Genomic DNA, 18,899 nt, shown 5'->3' on the forward strand with positions numbered 1-18,899 from the left:
GCAGGACTGATCCAAGGGGAAAGCGACTCCCAATGTGCCGTTGCTCTTTTCTTTCCACAAGATATTTTGATGGGAATGTTGAGAGACCAAAGCAGCAAGCAATGGCCCCTGGGTGACACTCAAATACCTCTAAATGTATTTGAGAAGACTAGAGTGTAGCCATACCACACACAGGAGAGGGTCACATCCCCAGGTATTTCTGCCTGCCTGGTCTGGAGGAATTCAATGGGTGCAATAAAATACCACTCGTGTGGGTCACAGATGCTTAATGCTTCATTTGCTCATTGGCAGTCGCCATCTGGTGGCAGAAAATAGGAGAAACTTACACTGAGCAAAATCCATGCTAATTTGCACCCTGCAAGAGGCAAAGGGCAGAGCTACACTACACAATTATATCAGTTTTATATTAGTTTAATTGTCATGTTTTTCCCCTCAAAAAGGCTGGGAACTGTAGTTGGGCGAGAGAGAATGGGCAGTCTGCCCATTCAGATGTAGCATGTAGGATTCAACAAATCAAAAATAGGTCCACTCTCCCTAGCATAAAGAAGTCACGCAGGGTGGAGTCCAAGAGTCTGTTAAGTATATGAATGCTTTATTTTTACCACTTCTGCTCAAAATGCCATTCAAGGGAGGAGCAGATGCAAAGTGATGAGGGATGGTAGACAGTTTCCTTGGTAGTGTAGTGATATAAGTGATTTCTGACAGCCAGAAGCTGTCTCTCTGGTGTCTCACTGGTTCTGAAATGGAGAACATGATTAAAAGGATGAAACTGGGCAAGGCATGAAGACCAGATGAATATCGCCATGGTTTTATAGGGCTCTGAACCATAAGTTTTTTCTCCCCCACCTTCTAGCTAAGTGATCTGAGGAAATACTTCAGCAAAAGACTACAGCCAGAGTCCATATATGGGGCTGACATCACAGGAATTCCATATCCAAGTTGAAATCTTCAGTTAATTAGAGACCAGTTTTCACTTATTTATGTAGATGCTAAAATTCTCAGCGCTACTTTGGCCAAGTGGTGTGGCAGGTGTATCCCATCCTCACTTTGTAGGCTTCACAGGTAGGCTTTGTGTCCAAAAGGCATGCACAGATAATCAGTGATTGGTTCTAAATGTGTTGGCAGGTGTGGAAAGAAGGCCTTCACTGATGGTGCTCTCGCTCATCGTACAGAAGGCTTTCAACACTGGGTGTTGAAGTTTCCTGACAATTTTTTTGGCCAAATTTATAACCTCTATATAAAGTGCTGGCGAATGGGCATAGTTTGCCACTTTCCCCTTGAAGAAGAGAACCAGGGCGCTTTCCAGATTAGCAACTCAACAGCGGCAAATGCTTCCGTGCAGGCAAATCGCATTCAAAATATTAATAGTAAAGTGTCCAGGAGGGGGAACAGTCTCACGAAAACGGACAACCCAAAAAACCAGCAACTTTTTAGCGCCAGATATACAATGTTATAGCACTATATCGCAGCAATTAAATTAGAAACAAGGCTTCGGAAATATGAACGGCACCCTGCTGTCCGCGTAGGGACTGCGGTGTCACAACACAGGGAGTGTGGAAGCACACTTCAGGGATTTGTCATGACCCCATTGTAGGGTCTAATCTGGAAAGCGCCCAGGTGTCCTTTATCGCCCCTATTGTGTGATTTTTTCCCAAGTGGCTCCCTGATAGCCTGGCTCTGTCAGGGGTGTGGTGTGGTGTGGTGTGGTGTGGTGTGGTGTGTTAAAGCTTTGCACTCATCACATAATCCTGTGGAGTAAAGTCTCAAATGTCAATTCCTCTCTCCCAACTCTGGATTCCCAGTTGTTCAACTACAACTCCCATCATCCCTGATGCCAAGGCCATTGTGGCTAGGAATGATGTGAGCTGAGCTTCAACAACATCTAGTGACTCAAGGCTGGGAATCCCTGCAGTAGAGTGACGAGGGGGTTGCAGGCAATGCTTTCATGGAAAAGGCAGGTCGTGGTGTAGGAAAGAGCAGAATTGTCTAAGGGAGCAGGAAAGCGTCCAAGAGCTGAAAATGCTGATGCTGCTGGAAGAGCGAAGGTGGTAGGTCAGAGCATAACAGAAAGGGGGAGTTTGTGCTGAGTCTAAGAGTGGACAGGATGGATGCTGTGAACAATGGGAAAGCTAGTAACCTACCTTACAGTGGTGTTGCGAAGGTGAATGGAGCATAGCGCTTGATATATTAAAAGCACACTAGAAATAGTCAGTAGTAATCGCCACCAGCCCAACCCCTGATTAGTTTTGCAAATGAAAGGATACAAACAAAACCAGAAGGTTTGTACTTACCATGAAATGACACTGAATTGAGAAGGATAGGTCTGCGTTTCTCCCTGAAACACAGAGACAAGCACTCCTGGAGAGAGGAACAAGCCCAAAACCAGCACTGCCGCCTTCTCAGTCCAACAGCACTTCCCTTTCAAGTTAAAAGGGCTCACATTTGATTTTTTATTTGCTGTTTCCCTCATTATATGCCACAGAAACCATGCTGTTGTAGCCTCATTGTTTCACTAGCATTCTCAACATGGATTAAACAAGATCTAAAAAGACAAGAAACTTGCGTTTTGGGTGATATACAAATGTGTTAAATAAATAAACAAACAATAAAATAAAATAAAAAGAATTGGGTGTGTCATGGGAATTGTGCAAATCCATATAGGATATGTAACCTTGCAAAATCCCCCCTAACAATCTATGTTCATGATGGAATAAGCCACTTCCTGAAACTGGGGCTGAAAGTAGTTAAAAAACAACCACCACCACCAAAAAGCAACTCACAGGTAGTTCACGGAAGCTGATGGAGGCCAAGGCGACATCCCCTCGAATATCCAAAGTTCGGACAGTATGGACAGGGAGGCGGTGATAGTATTCCACAATACGATTGTCATTGACAGATACCTAGAGAAAGAATGGAACAAGAAGGTGAGAGTAGCTCATGGAAAAACAAGAGGCAAAATCAGGTTCTTCCAGATGGAGGTATAGTCCAACGTCAGCACAAATTGCGATAAATAAAATGAGAAAGCCACACAATGCACAAAGATATTGTGTAAGACTGCACAGCATCTGCTGGCAACATGCGGCCTGGTTAGGTAGCTTTAAGTTTGAGGAAAGTTTGAGGAAATCAAAAGTTTAAGGGCCGGTGGCAAGCTCAAGAATTCTACCTCCTCCTTCTAGGCCCCAGGAGCCCAGAAGGCCATTCCCATCTGTGCAAAAGTCTCACTCCTGAACACAAGGGTGATTTTCATCCTCAGAAGACTCCCCACACCACAACATACCCCTACATGTTGACTTTCCTGCCCTCCTGACCTAAGCAGAAGTCACCCCTATCTTCCCATCCAGGCTGCCCATATGGGTCTCAACACCCCTCACCTCAAACACAAACAGGCCTCGGTCCTGGCACATACAAGAACCCCTGCCATTCTTGTCAGCCAAGAGACATGCTGAAAGTGAGCGAGACACCCCCGCCACCCCCCGTGCCACAAGAGCAAAGGTGAAGCCATCTTGGCATCATTACTGCCAAAGCCTGCCTGAGGTGGCTATGTAATAAAGAAGAGCTACCCTCTCACCTCATAGCAGTTGTTCCTGATCTCGATGGCCAACGTGAAATCAGTATTCGGCTGGATGGGTGTGTTTGAGATCCGTTCCTCGGCACCCCAGACATCATTTTCCATCGTGTTGCATACAACCACCGGTGGCCCTTGATCAAACCGTGGGTTGATGTGCAAGGCAATGTTGCTGTTGTGGCACCCTAGGTTAATCGAGAATCTGAAATGGGAGGTGAAGGTTTGAGGCAGAATCCCTATGGGAGGATAGAGGCAAGGGAAATGGAGAGCAGACGACCATAGTAGCTGTATCTCCAACTGAGGGGGAAAAACTGGTGGAGAGACAAGATGGCGGGAAAGTGGGGTGTAGTATATATGTCCGGTCTCTAAGATTAGGTTGAGTTTGGTTGTCTCCTGCTCCTTCAGGCCCAAGGTCAGGCCAACAAAGGGACTGGCTGTGAGTATGCCTAACAAGCTTATCTAGGGGAAGACACTACATGGGGGTCAGGACATATCTCAGAAGTCTGCTTCCACACTTCCTGCATCCTGACACTGCAGTCCCTATGCGGACAGCAGGGTGCCGTTCACATTTCCAGTGCCTTGTTTCGAATTTAATCTCTGCAAAATGGAGCTAGGACATCGTACATCTGGCGTGGAAAAGTTGCTGTTTTGTCGGGTTGTTAGTTGCTGTGAGACTGCTCCCCCTGCTGTTTTGGTTTTGAATGTGGCTTGCCCGAATGGAGGCGTTTTGCTGATGATGAGCAGTTAGTCTTGGAAAGCACCCAGAGAAGGTTTATTCCTCTCCACCTGATATTATGGACACATTATAAATCCCCATCCTTGCGGCTCCCGTTACTGCTTTTTATCTTCAAGGTGGGAGTTTCTAAAGGTAGAGGAGATACCAAGCCATACACGGCGCCACAGAAGTGCATCCAGAGAAGAGACTTCTTCAGGCTGGGTTTTGTTTGTTTTTTTTTAACTGAGCACAAGTTCCTAAGTTCAGACAAAATAGGAAGCTGTGGTTTGTTCAAAAAGTTAGCGGAAGCTTTCCATTTTTTCATTCACAAAGGAGTGGGGGCTGGGCGTGTGAATACACAACCACAGTGAGAACCACAGTGACTTGTTTATTTATTATATATAAATAAGTAAATATTATTATTTATTTATCATAATATTATTTATTATTAAGAAACTTAAGTCCCCAAACCTGCATGTCTGGACAGCAACATAAAACAAATTAAGACAAAAATTACAACAATTTAAAACCACAGTTCTAGTTATAAAGCCTGGGAGAACAAATGGGCAGGCAAGGCAAGGATCAGGTTTACTGGAGAGGAAGGCTGGGGTTGGAGCCAGAGAAGGAGGTTGGAGTCAGGAACTGGAACAAGGATGGGGTCAGGAACCCAAGACAGGGTGGGACCCTCACAGCTTGGACATTCACATAGTGACATAATGATTTTTGATATCCCATCATTCTCTGCTGCCCTTTCCCCACCCATATTATATAACCCATTTCTGAAAGTCCCTCCAATTTCAAAAATGTGTTGCCAAGTGGCAGAGGAATTGGGGAGGGTCCTCTCCTCTGTTCATCCAACAAAACCCCCTGTGGGCCAAGGAACATGTTGCCTGCTTCTTTGGATCCTGCTATATAAACATGAAGAAAAACTAACAAAAACCAGAGTTAAACCAAGCAGGAAAATAAGTCTCGCAGCAGTATGTTCAAAACAGTAAAACAGAGGAGGGGGAAAGCCTTTTGAAATGTAAAATGAAAACAAACCACCTCCCCAAACTTTACAAATCAACTTAAAGCCGGAGCTGAGTTATGTTTGAGGCACCGTTTTCACAAGCGTGAGGTAAATTACTGCAGACTGCCTCCAGAATATTCTATGGTGGTTGTCGACACCATAATACCACACTGGCAAGTATACCACAAGCTGCCTCACGTATTACAATGTCCCAATTCAGACCATAATCTAAATCATGGCTTGGGTTGTTGCAGATCAGCTGCACGGGGAGCCTCAGGTGGGCACATTCCTCTGCTCCTCGTGCAAGAGAAGAAAAATGTCCACTTTCCTATTTGACTAAACCACCATTTCACATTACAGTGGTCCCTCTACTTACGAAATTAATCCGTTCCGAATGCACATTTGTAAGTCGAAAAATTCGTAAGTCGAAAAGTGGTTTCCCATAGGAATGCATTGGGAATGGATTAATGCGTTCCGGAGCCTAGAAAAAAGACCCAGACCCCCAGTAAGGCTTGCAAACTGCACAGGAACATTTCTTTTCAAGAATAAACAGGCAGTAAACAAGCAGGCAAGTCAAGGAAACCGCATGTAAAATTTGTAAGTCGAGGAAACCCCATCTAAAAATGTGTAAGTCGAAAAAACCGCATCTAAAACCGGATCTAAAACTGCCGTTTGTAACTCGAAAAATACTTATGTCGAGTAGTTTGTAAGTCGAGGGACCACTGTATGTACGAACTCAGAGAACTGTGCTTATTTTTTTCTAACTCTGGCCAGCCAGAATAAATCAGGATCGGACCATGGTTTGTTAGAGAACTGAAATTAGGACGTGAGTTAAGATGTGATGTGAAAGACAGGTTGAGTCAAAAGGGGAAAGGAGAAGCTTGCACTCTCTCTTCCTCTCAGGAAGAGAAGAGGGCAGGGGAGAGCTCAAACACCCCCAAGATTTGCTGCAGCTCTTCCTCGTATCATGCTAAGCCATGGCTGAATATCTGATCAAGAACCATTCTGTAGTGCTCTGGGATCTTGGCCTGCCCCAGCATCCTGCAAAGCTGGCAACTCTTGACACCAGAGATGTAGTTGCCAATTCAGAAGTGCAGAGGGTGTTCTCCATGACAGCCCCCATGGCCATGGCCATCCCAAGAGCCAGAGAAACGGAGACGTACCGGTACTCCGTCCCTGTGCGTCCCTCCGTCCCTAATAATAATAATAATTATTATTATTATTATTATTATTTTGCATTTTATATCCTGCTCTTCATCCAAGGAGCCCAGAGTGGTGTACTACATACTAACATGATGGCTGAACTGCAAAATGCCCTGCAGTCCAAGAGATGTAATCTGGACTAGAGTATTTCCCCCTGGCAGGCTGTTTTCCCCTGAACTTTGCCCCTCTTCTAAACCACTTTTAAACCGTGCCAGTCTTCCAGGGCCCTGTTTATCTTTCCTTCTTGCCCACCCGTCCCTTCTCCATTGCGGCTTCTCTCCTCAGGATGTTTTGCAATGGAGAAATTGCCACTGGGGCTTTGTTACCCATGGCTATAGCCCAATGTGTTGGCTCGCCAGCTCCAGCAATACACATTTTTAGTATCTTGGCAGGGCATGGGAGAGAGCCCTCTGGGTTAAGGGAGAGGGAGTTTTTTTTTGACAAAAGCAATTTGTTCACTTAAAGTGGGCAGCTTGAGAAAAGTGGACAGCTGGCGGGGTGGGATAATAGCCTCAAGCCTTGTTTTTGTGGGGCCTTTGGCAGCTGGCCCAAAAGCACACGCTGAGAGGTCAGTTTCTTCAAGGTTGGCTGGTAACCATAGCATTAAGGTTTATTAAGTAAGAATTGGGGGGAGAAATCAGCAAAGAGAGAGGAGTGGGAAATATTTTTAATTCCAGAAGAAGGCGATATCTCAAGTAAGAGGATTGGATGGGGCAGGAGAGTTACTGAAGGTCGGATCAAGAAAATGGAAAAAGAAAAGGAGGCAAGACAAACCTTTTTGCGTCAGCAGGCACCCGGCCTTTGATCAAAATCATCTCCACAGCTGGGCCACCAAAAATGGATCTAGAAAAGGGAACGCTCTGTGGGGTGCAAAAGTAAACGTCATTACTTGCTTGGTCCTATACTATGAACTCACCCATAAAATCATCCCAGCAAACATAAGCACAAATCATAGGAACATAAGGCGCTGCTTCCTACTGAGTCCGACCCTGTGCCCATTTAGCTTAGTACTGAAAACACTGACTGGCAGTGGCTGCCCAGGGTTCCAGGCAAGAGTCTTTGCTAGCCTGGAGATGCCAGGGAAATTGGAAGCTTCTGCACGTCATACAGCAGATACTCTACCACTGAGCTACAGCCTGGGGCCCCAGCCCCTTCTCTTATGTATGATTAGGGAAGCTGATTTAACTTTTCAAATATGCACACATGTTTGGTTTCAAGATCCCAGGATTGGGAAAACAACATCTCAGGCAGTAATCCAACTCACATCTGGAAGAGAAAAGAAGGTGGGGGGGTGAGTAGAGAAGCAGAATGGCTATTTTGCTCTTAGCTTACAAGGCAGCAAGTAGGGATGTGGCTTTTTCTTATATGTGCCTTGAACAGCAACAGATGACCGACAGAGAAACTCAGCAGATAAAGCTTTTCCCATCACTCTTCCCCTATACAAAGAGAAACTTCACCTGTTTCACCTGTATCATTTTTTGCATACATTTCTGACCGTAGTCTCTGATCACCATTCTACCTGCAAGCTTGCTCCCAGAATGCCTGTACAAGTGTTGCTGGAAAGGGATGGTAGCTTCACATAGGTTGGTGCATTTCTCTCTCAGTCCTATCTAGAGAAAACCAGGGAGGGAACTCAGAACCTTCTGCATGCAAGCATGCAAATGTTCTTCCCAGAGCGGCCCCATATCTTACAGTGCTCACAAGAGCTTTGCCCTGCGAACTTGGCAAAGAGACACCTTTGTAACGTGGTGATTCTCTCTCTCTTTTTTTTATGCTGGCCTTGGGCCGAAATAAACTAATACAGTGTACAGATTCTCTTTTTTTAGCAGGGGGAGAGTAACTGGCCCTCTCCACCTCCAGCACAGCATCCCTCCAGTGACTGTTGCTGGTGTCTATCTTACGTTTCTTTTTAGATTGTGAGCCCTTTGGGGACAGGGATCCATCTTATTTTTTTATTATTTCTCTGTGTAATCTGCCCTGAGCCATTTTTAGAAATGAATAGTCTCCCATTCAAATTAAAATCAGGGTAGACCCTGCTTAGCAAAGGTGACAATTCATGCTTGCTTCCACAAGGCCAGCTCTCCCTCCAACAGTTTTCCTTGACAGCTTTCCTGGCTGCTGTCGCACACAGGAAGACCCACCATGCAGTTTTAGAGGCTTAACGTTTTTTTTAAAAAATCCCAGCACTCTGTGGGGTTCTGTGCAAACACCACCGCTGTACAGTCTCCTTGCCTCTGTGAAGGTCTTCTCTCCTACTCACAATCTCTTTTTCTGCACTCACCGGGTTCACAATAGACATCTTTCAGTCTAGCGGAGCTGCGTGCCTAGTAATCCTTCCCTCCTTGCGTCTTCTAGAAATGAAAGTAAAAGCTGTAGGAAATCAGAGGGCTTCCCAGGATATTTTCATTTCCCCAGGAAGAGGGCTGGCTTGGCGTAATGATGGTTCTCTCATGTTACTGAACAAACAAAACTTGGGAAAGTTGTGTTAATTAATTATCAGGAGCCTTGCTTATTTTTCTGCATGATACTTTTGCATGTAATAGTTGGAGGTTTAGAGAGGGGTTGAATTTCTGTTGTGGTTCTGACTGAGGGTTTATCTACATGAACCAGACATAATTCATCTGGGTTATAGTAGCAGTATCCTGTCCTTGGAGAATTCTGGCCCATAACCACACATGAGGAAGGAATTTTAAGGAAGGGCCTGAGCGCCCCCAGCACAGAGGGGCAGCAGAAGGGGGCAGCTGGCGGCCCCTGGGCATTTCCCCCACTGCCCCCATTCAGGAGCAGTGGCTGCTACAAATGTCCTGCTTCAAAAGCTGTTTTTCTTCCTGCTTCTATGCCGAAGGAAATGGTGGGAGAGCAAGGAAGTTCGTGGTAATTAAGGAGGGGAAGGGGAGGTTGCCGCTGGGCTGGCAGGGCCTGTGTTTTTTGTGTGTTTCAGTATCTTTGCTTGGCCTGTGCCCAGAGACCTTACATTGGGGGTCGAATTCTTCAGCCAGCTCAAAGTGGAGTTCAGGCAATTGGCAAGGGGGAAAGCTGTGGATTCCCTGCAGTCTCCAGGGCTGTAGAGACTGAGAACTGGAGTGCGAACTTGGATGCTGTCAATTTCTGTGACCGTCCTAACAATAATCACTTGGAATGCCAAAGGACTTGCTGGCTAGTGCATAAAATGGATCATGTATGCACTAGCCATCGGCTCACTATCCACCTTGAATTTCTGAACACACTCCTGTACATCATCTGTTAATAAGCCCACAGGACTGGCAGACTGAGTCTCCTCCCCACCTGATATGTAAACAAGCCGGGGGGGGGGGGGCGTCAAACGAGGCGCAGTTGCCTGACAAAGGGCAGCGCAGCGAGCTCAGGGGCAGGGTGGGGTGGGAGAGGGATGGGCAACCAGAGCTGACTCAACTGCCCCACATTTGGTGCCCCCCTGGCTTGTTAGGAGGAGCCGCTACTGCTGTCTGTAAGATCAAACCTCCAGCAGAAGTACCCCAGGAACCCGAAGGGCTTTACTCTGAGATGCAATGAAAGTGCATTTTGGGGCAGTCTGCCATAGAGCCAGCCAATGAAAAATATATCAGCTATCCCTTGCATAAAGACGACATAACAGGATGGAATCCAAAGGGCTTTATTTCATCACATTTACTCAGAACATCATTCAAGGGATAATGCAGAATGATCAGGGGCGATGGACCGTTTCCTTCCATGCAGAGGTGCCAGTGCTTTCTGAAGGCCCAGAGGGGCCTCTCCAGGCTCCACTCACTATCTCTGAAATGAAGCACATGATTAAAAGAATGAAATTGGGCAAATCAAGTCACCAGCACCTGAGTTGGTACAGGGTTCTTCTAGGAATCTCCTCCTCTTAGCGGAGTTATCTGAGAAAATACTACAGGAAAAGACACTCCCAGAGCCTATGGATGAAGCTGCTGACATCACAGTAATTCCAAAACCCAGGTGAGATCCTTGGCTCTGTTGGCAACATCTCCAGATATAAAATCAGCTGGAATAAATCCACCAATATAGCCACAGGAAGAACAGAACCCGGATTCAGGAGGAGAGGCTTAGAACATCCTACAGTTTAATGGATGACAATCACATTGATTGTAGCCAACATCCCCACTAACTGCTCAGAGGTGCTGCATGCAAAATGCCTCCACAGTATTTAGGAATCCAGAGTTCCGCTACATGTGTGGGTGCAACAATTATCGCCAATCTCTCCTTTCCCCAGAAACTCTCTTTAATGGCCCTAAAATTACTTGAAGATGTGTTGGAACTCAGCCCTGGGCAGCTGCTGATCCCAGAACCAATATCAAGCAGTGATTCAGCTCTGCACCACCACTGAACTCTGGCAAAACTATGGAACTGCTGGGAAGCCAGTCAGACGAGCCAAAGAATTCCTTCACCACAGGACAGAGCAAGTCGTCTGACCCCTATAAAAGCTTCCAGATCAGGCTTGTTCTCTGAGGCAGTGGTTCCAACCTTGGGCCCCCAAGATGTTGTTGGACTCTTAACTCCCATCATCTCAGTCATTGTGTAAATACGGTACTACAAACAGGGGAGCTTGTACTTACTGAAATCGGACTTGTAGCAATAGGTGAAAACTGGAACAAAAAGAAATTTACACCAGGTAAGTCCGAACATAAAAAGTGGACCACGTGCCCCTCCAGGACCATCTCTTTTTCCAGTTCAGCCACAGTTCACCCCAAAGCCAGCCACCTCAAGCCACCAGGACAGATACATATAAGTACATAAATACCATCTAGTAACCAAAACGTCTTGGCTGCAACTCTTGCTGTCTAAGCAAGGAAGGATCGCCCCCTTTTTATCCCCATGGAAGTGAAAAAGAGAGATGAGCGTGTGAAACTGCTTTCTACTGAGTCAGATTTTGGTCTGTTTTGCCCAGTTCTGTATAGTCTGACTGGCAGCAACTCTCTGAGGATCTCGCTCAGTGCTGGTAACTGAGGTGCTTTAACTGGGGATGCCAGTAATCAAACATGGGGCACACACTCTGGCCCCTCCAAGCAGGTAAATGCTACTCTATATATTTATCTGTTTAGAACAGATAACAAATGTCCTACCCACCTTCAGGGGGGGTGAGTTCTAAAACTGCTTTTAGAACTTTGTTGCTGTTGAAAAAGAGAGCATATAAATATTGATCATCATCATGAATCTAATTTCTAATTTTAAAACTAGCATTTCTAAAATCAGTCATAAAATGCCTTACAGAAGACAAGAGTTTTCAGAGTCCATTTAAAAACACGAAGAGCAGGAAACATAATTACTTTGAAATTACAGTGGGGAAAGCAAGGGAAGAAGAGAGAGAGTGTTTACAGCTGGCCAGATTCTGAGAGCATGCTTCTGCCCTGCTTTCTCCTCAGGTAAGGTTGCCACTTGTTCAGAATTTTTATGTTTTTTCTCTCCTGTTTTAGGAACTTGTTGCATAATACCTATAAGGGATGTGTAGAAACCATCTGAGAAAACTCTCCAAAATTTATCTTTGTGAAATTCAGGGAGGATTTTCACTTCGGAGAAATATTTCACATGATCAGCTGTGATAAAATGATACATGATAGGCTGTGAAATGTGCTCCTGATAGACATTCGCGGTTTAACATCTTTACCATCCTTCAAAAGAGCCCTTAAGACACTTTTTTTTAAGCCAGGCTTTCAGTAATCTCTGAGTTGGGTTGGGTTTTTATTGTGTTTATTTTTGTAAACTCCCTAGAACCTTTGGAGTCAGGCGGTATATAAATTAAAATAAAATAATACAAATATGCCTTAAATAAGACTAACAGCCTTAGTCACACTACTGGGCTCTCAAACTCAGGACTGCCGACTCTAGCTGGCAATAGTTGTCTAATGATTCAGGTGGGGATCTTTTAAAACTAGAAATACAGCCACCTAATGGCGCAGTGGGGAAGTAACTTGCCTAGCAAGCGTGAGGTTGCCGGTTCAAATCCCCACTGGTATGTTTCCCAGGCTACGGGAAACACCTATATTGGGCAGCAGCGATCTAGGAAGATGCTGAAAGGCATCATCTCATACTGCGTGGGAGGAGGCAACGGTAAACCCCTCCTACCAAAGACAACCACAGGGCTCTGTGGCCGCCAGGAGTCGACACCGACTCGATGGCACAACTTTACCACCAGAGAACGAACCAGGGCCTCCTGTAGGCAAGGCAGGTTCCCTGCTACAGAGCTATGGCCGCCTGCCTTCCGTTTCAATCTCTGGATTTCTAAGGAGTCTCCATTAATTTACAAAGGGCTGCCTCTTTCATTTTAAGCAAGATAAACCATGCTGGCAATTTTTACACTAACCTGAGCAGTTCTGATATCAATCACGGAGACGTCCCCTTTGACCTCCAAAGCCCGGATGGTAGAGAAAGGAAAGTTGCTCTCGTATCGTAGAAATAAATGATTGTGGACAAATACCTAGAGAAAGAATGGAACAAGAAGGGTGGAATTCTGTTCAAGGGTGCTCTGGAGGTCCCCGTTTCAGTCACTAGATGGCAGTTGTCATAGGATCTGTCCGGACGTGCATTCGTAGCTAGGGCCAATTGCAGGAGGTGGTTTATTCTGTCATGAACAGTGATTGTTGTGGGGGATATTATGGGGTGTCTTCGCAGTCTGGTTGGCATGGGTAATTTGCACTAACCCTGGGAAACACCACCCCCTTTTTGTTGCTCAGATAGCCCCACTTGAAAGCACTGGTGGCCGTTTGAACATCTGCAGGAATTTTTCGGGGTGGTGGGGGGACAACAAAAGCCTGCAATCCTTTACTCCTCTACTTATTATTGGGAATACGCCCCATTGAATTCAATGGGACTGCCTCAATCCGGTGGGGGACTGCCTCCCCATGCCCCACCCTCCAGACATCCGGGGGTGGCAAAGGAGTCATTAGAGGATGGTCCAACGAGGCTCAGGCCCCCAGTGAATGGCGCAGAGCCCCAAATCTCTCCAACAGGTGGGTCACCTCTGCTCCTACTGCTTAATAGCAACAATTGCTTCTCGTCTCTGTCCCCTCCCTAAAAGATGCTGTGCTGGGGACAAAATCGATGCTTTAGCCCCCAGTAGAGCGCTTGTCTCCCCCAGTATCCCTTTGGGGAGAAGTCAGACATAATTGGGGGGGCGTGATTGAGTTTAATTCTCAAAAGGGGGGCTTGAACCCCAGATCTTTTGAGTGCCTAGTTATGCTCCTGGCTAGTGGGCATAACTTGCGTGCAGGTCGATGGGCCACAGCGCCACTTGTCTGGATCGGATCCGAGGAGTAGTTTCCCACATAGGTGGAGACGTAATGGAGGGCTGGCTCATAGGTTTGCATGCCTAACAACCCACTCCTTACCCAGAAAGAAGCATGTGATGGCACCTTACCTCTCTGCACTTTCTCGCTCTCAGAAATTGTATCCAGCCCAGCTGACTTCCAGGGTCACAAACAGGCTGGGAGAAAGCTACTTAACCTTCAAGGAGAGGAGAGCTGGCCTGGTGGTAGCAAGCATGACTGGTCCCCTTAGCTAAGCAGGGTCTGCCCAGGTTGCATATGAATGGGAGACTCGAAGTGTGAGCACTGGAAGATGTTCCCCTGAGGGGATGGAGCTGCCGCTCTGGGAAGAGCAGAAGGTTCCAAGTTCCCTCCCTGGCAGTATCTCCAAGATAGGGCTGAGAGAGATTCCTGCCTGCAAACTTGGAGAAGCTGCTGCCAGTCTGTGAAGACAATACTGAGCTACATAGACCAATGGTCTGACTCAGTATATGGCAGCTTCCTATTCCCCCCACCACCACCCTCACTGCTTGATGCAACTTTCCTACACTCTCATTGGAAGTTCCCTCCCTTAAACAGATTTCACCTCCGTCACATACTCCCACCTGTGCCCTTAGCCCTTTCTACAACTACAGATTTCATTCTCAGTATCAGACTTCCACTAAACATGACCATGAAGGCACAGCAACCATTCCTGCCAGCCAAGAGATATTTCTAATGCTGAGAGGGAGAGATACCTTCATCCATTCCCTTCTGACTCCCCATTCTTAGAGCTGTCTTGTGCCCAACAGCAAAAGCCGCTCAGGACAAGAGGCCCAGAACCACTCCTCACCTCATAGCACTGGTTATTGCCATGGATCTTCAAGTCAAAATCTGCATCCTCCTGGATGGGTATTTTCGGGAATCGTTTCTCACTACCCCAGCATTTTCCTTGCCTCGTGTTGCACACGACCACCTGGCCTTCGTCAAACCGTGGGTTGAAGTGGAAAGCGATGTCGTCACCGTTCTGACACAGCAGATTAATTGAGAATCTGAAATGTGAGGCAACTTTGGGCGGAAGCTCCCTGAGCAGAGCTGGTGGCAGGGGGGAAGAGGGTCGCTGTTGGCCATAAAGGTAGAGTGGAAAAGGCTGAAGAAACAAGATGGAGAGAGAGTGGGATAGAGGCGTAGTTTGGAGAGAGCGAAACCTCAGTGGCACAGGTGAGACTCGGCCTAGGAAGACCGGTGGCTTGAGGGGAGGGGAAAGGGGAAACGGAAATCGTGGCCATTTTCGGTCGCTGCCCTGAGATTGTAGAATTTGCTCCCTGCTGAGATACGATCCTCCCCATCTCTGGCAATTTCCAAAAAACACCTGAAGACACATCTTTTCGCCCAAGCTTTCTCAGCTTTCTAAATTTACTAGGTTTTAATCTCTGGTTTATTTTTAAATTGTTAAATTGTTTTAAGTTTTTGTATATGTTTTTAACTTGTTTTATACTATTGTTAACCCTTTTTTCTAAACTACATAGCCCCAGGTGTTGTAGCTTTACCTCATAAGGAAGGTGCTCTAGGCCCCTGATCATCTTGGTTGCCCTCTTCTGCAAGTACCACTGATTGGAATCCCTGGTCTACAATGCTTGGCAGCTGTGTTCCCTCTCAAAGGGATTCCCAGATATTGTTGACTACCACTCCCAGAATTCCCAGCTGCAATGGCTTTTGCTTGGGGATTATGGGAGTTGTAGTCAACAACATCTGGGAATCCCTGTTAGTGGGAAACACTGCTTGGCAGCAGCTTCTCCAAGGTTACAGGCAGGAGTCTTTCCCAGCCCTACCTAGAGATGCTGCCAGGATTTGAACCTGGGACCTTCTACATGACAAGCATTTGGTTCTGCCTTTCAAGAAAGGGGAATAGTCTGCTAGGTTCCTGGGCTTTAGGCCAGGAGCCTCTGAAAAACAACAAAACACCCACATGCACACACAGCCTCTGCCCTGATGGACTGGAGCCAGGGTGTGGCGGACAGCCCAACTGTGCCAGGTACAAAGTCCAGAGTTTCTCATGTCGCACTAGCAGAAACACATCTGTACATGCACCACAACCTGCGGCCTGCCTCATGTTTTTCAGGGAACTTTTGCACAAGGGCACAGTTCCCCAAATCCCCCAGTTTAGCACAACTGCACAGTCTTTTTCACTGGCATTACTTTGCTGTTGTGCAAGCACAGTGCTGGAATGGCAGCCAGCAAATTTTGGGACAAAGCAGTTTGCATACTTGAAGAGAACAGCAGGAGGGGAAAATGTTGGCTGGAGAAGAAAAGTGGTCTCATCATCTCTTGCTCTTTGGGCTATTGGCCCCAAAAGCAAAACTCTGCTCATTCCAGGGCTGTTGAGGATTTTGTTTGCTTGCTTGGTCGGCCATGACAGTAAGAGCTAATTTGCCCCTTACTCTAAGATGTGAGCAACTCCCTGAGCAAAAACTGAGGAGAAATGGGAGAAGTCAGTGAACAGAAGAGGAGCAAGAAAGCTATTACTCATAGAAGGAGGAGGGCTGGATCTAAGGGCTGCCGAATTTGACTGAAACTATTCCTGGAGATCTCTTTTTCCAATGTTTTTCACAAAATCAAGCGATGAAAATGTCCAGGACCCCTTTGAAGAGTCACCTGGAAACTGGTGTCAGCTTTAGGGAGGTGTACGAAGCGTGATTCGAAACACATCCCTTGTTCGGTTCAATTTTATTGTGCTCTTTGATCAAATATAGCATACAATCCAGATCAAATAGAAGGAACTTTAAAGGTAAACATCAGTACAAATGTATATATGTATATACACATGTGGAATCTATTACATAAAAATTGGTTATAACAATTGTAAAGGGTAAAACAGGTTAAAAAGAAAGAAAGAGAGGAAAAAGAAAAAAGGGGGAAACAACACATCCCTTGCAGCTTTAAAATAGAGGAGAGCAGGGGCTCACCACTGCTCCTCCACTGCTCCTCCAGAATCAGTGGTGTTCCTCCCGGCTATCTTTGCACGCCTGCGGTGCTCTCCACCAGCTGCCTCTCCACCAGGCCTTCTGCGTGCCGGCGTCACGCGAAAGCAGCTGGAGGAGAGCACTGCTGGCGCACAAAGACAGCCAGGAGGAATGCTGCCGATTCAAGAAGTGGCGGTGAGCAGTGGAGGAGCAGGTATGCACCTACTCTCCTCTTTTTTAAAGGTACAAGGGATGTATTTCGAAATGCACTGCGAATCACAATTTGTGCACATCCCTAGACAGCTCCTGTGGACTCCAGTGAATAGTGATGGGTTGGCAACCCTGTTGAGTATGATCTGAAGAGATGATTGGATGGGACAGGATAGTACTGAAGGACCAGGGAAATCAAAAGGGAAAAGGAGATGCAACAAACCTTTTTGCTTGAGCCTGGAGCCGCCCCTTGATTATAATCGTTTCCCCCTCTTTCAGACACTTTGGAAAGCTGTGGGTAACAGGTGTGCTCTGTGGAGTGCAGAAGTGTAGTGGATTAAAGCCTTTGTTTCAGAGCAAGCTCACACAAGGGGAAGGAAAATGCTGAATCATCCCTGCAGAGCTTTCTGGCTCAGGCTGCAATTAAAACTTTCCTGTAATTTTTGGTAGGTTCTAAAGGCTGCCACCACCACCCACTTATCGACAGAGCTTGAAGCCCCACCCCCATCCCCCCATCCCCCCCGGCTTGGGGTGGAATACCAGGGAAAATTCTCTTTCTTTTGCTATTGGAAAAGTACACAAAAATCCTCAATGTGCAAGCCTATATGTGGTGAGAAAACTGGTAGTTGATGAATGTCTGAGATGTGTTTGCACCAGAGAAATCCCTTTTTCCCCTTCCAGAGTTAAAAACCCACTCCAAGAGGCTTGCAAAAGAAAGAACAAAAAGAAAAACTGTTTTATTCAAATGCTACAGACTGCTTCCGTCTGAGCTTTCTCAGCTTTTAGTTACAGGTAAAAATACTCAATAAGTTACAAGAATACTTCAAAAAGTACCCCAAATGATGTTGGGGCCAGGGGAGGATTAACCTTTTTGCCATCTATAGGCAAAAAGGCTATGCCACCCTTAAAAAAACCCGGTGGGGGAAGGGAAAGTTCCCCCCTTTTACTTTAATTTTTTTTAAAAAGCCATTGCCATGGTAGTAGGGGGGGCATGACTGGGCGAGGGCAAAGTCCCCCCTTTTGCCCCCTAAAGATTGCTGGTAGCGGGATGGGGTGTGGCAGTGGTGGCGGTTGGGGGGCAAGGGAGGAGAGTCACAGTGCCATTTTTTCTACCTCTAAGCCGGCTGTGTGGGCAACTGCGAGTTCCTGTCCTTCCTCCCCCCGTCCTGCCAAGTAACTGAACAGCCACCAGGCAGGCTGCGTTTCCAGCTTTCTAAAAGCTGGAAATGGCTTTCCAAAAGCCCGAAATGGGCTGCAGATAGCAGAGCCCGCTGGTGGCTGTTCGGAGCCCTCCCGGCAGCCCCCACCCTCCCTGCAGCCAGCTGCCATGCCCCATCCCACCACCAGCAATCTTTAGGAGGCCAAAGGGGAACTTTCCCCTCACCCAGTCCCCCCCCCCACAGATACTGCCGCTGCGGCAGCTTTTTAAAGAAGTAAAGTAAAAGGGGGAAATGTTCACACACCCCTCTGTGCAGCTGCTCCTGCCACTCCTCGAATTTTACCACCATAAGCAGATGCCTCCTCTGCCTCTGCGGTAATCTGTGCCTGGTTGGGGTGGGACATTTTAAAAATCGTGGTTACCCAGTTGCAAGGAGCAGGTATTTAGGAAAATACAAAAGCACTTTTAAAAGCTTGCAGAGTCTTTTTGCAATGCCCTGGCTGTATGGGCAAAGGCTAGCACATTACAGGTAAACAATCATAGAACAGTTTCAGGGATAAACAAAGCACATACCAAAGAAACAGAAAGTCTAACGCCAAATCTGACTAAACAAACTTTCCCTAGATTAACTTCCCGAAGCCAAAGCCCTAGCTTCCTTTGTCTTGAACTCACCAAATCCTGGATGAGAATTCAAGCCCCTGCAGTTCTGTCTTCCAAGAGCTGCAGTTGTCTTCCTTGCAGCCATCCTCCCTGGCCACATGTGCTGTTATGCCCCACTTCCAGCCTAGCTTCTTCTAACAAAGAACTCCTTCTTCCTCCCAATGGCTTTCTAGGTCC

At 46.6% G+C, this 18,899-nt stretch overlaps 1 protein-coding gene across 1 annotated transcript; it reads right to left on the bottom strand.

The window, feature by feature from the left end:
- Positions 1-571: 571 nt before the first annotated feature.
- On the bottom strand, positions 572-18,481 carry LOC128332887 (galectin-9-like). The gene is made up of 11 exons (XM_053267662.1): positions 18,367-18,481; positions 17,127-17,215; positions 14,584-14,880; positions 12,812-12,925; positions 11,067-11,096; positions 7,825-7,914; positions 7,267-7,352; positions 3,569-3,767; positions 2,781-2,900; positions 2,292-2,335; positions 572-737 (listed from the first exon to the last, which is right to left on the bottom strand). Coding segments are annotated over exons 1-11 (1,170 nt in total). The 5' UTR covers positions 18,467-18,481; the 3' UTR covers positions 572-736.
- Positions 18,482-18,899: the final 418 nt, after the last annotated feature.

Source organism: Hemicordylus capensis, chromosome 7 (genome assembly GCF_027244095.1).
Source record: "Hemicordylus capensis ecotype Gifberg chromosome 7, rHemCap1.1.pri, whole genome shotgun sequence".
Taxonomy (NCBI): Eukaryota; Metazoa; Chordata; class Lepidosauria; order Squamata; family Cordylidae; genus Hemicordylus; species Hemicordylus capensis.

Excerpts from the sequence above, each read along its gene's own strand:
- LOC128332887 (XM_053267662.1), bottom strand. The coding sequence starts at position 18,466 with ATGTCCCACCCCAACCAGGCACAGATTACCGCAGAGGCAGAGGAGGCA. Across the intron at positions 11,097-12,811 it reads TTGATATCAGAACTGCTCAG|TTTTCACCTATTGCTACAAG; the intron begins GTTAGTGTAAAA and ends TTTTTGTTCCAG. Across the intron at positions 2,901-3,568 it reads TCAGGAACAACTGCTATGAG|GTATCTGTCAATGACAATCG; the intron begins GTGAGAGGGTAG and ends TTCTTTCTCTAG.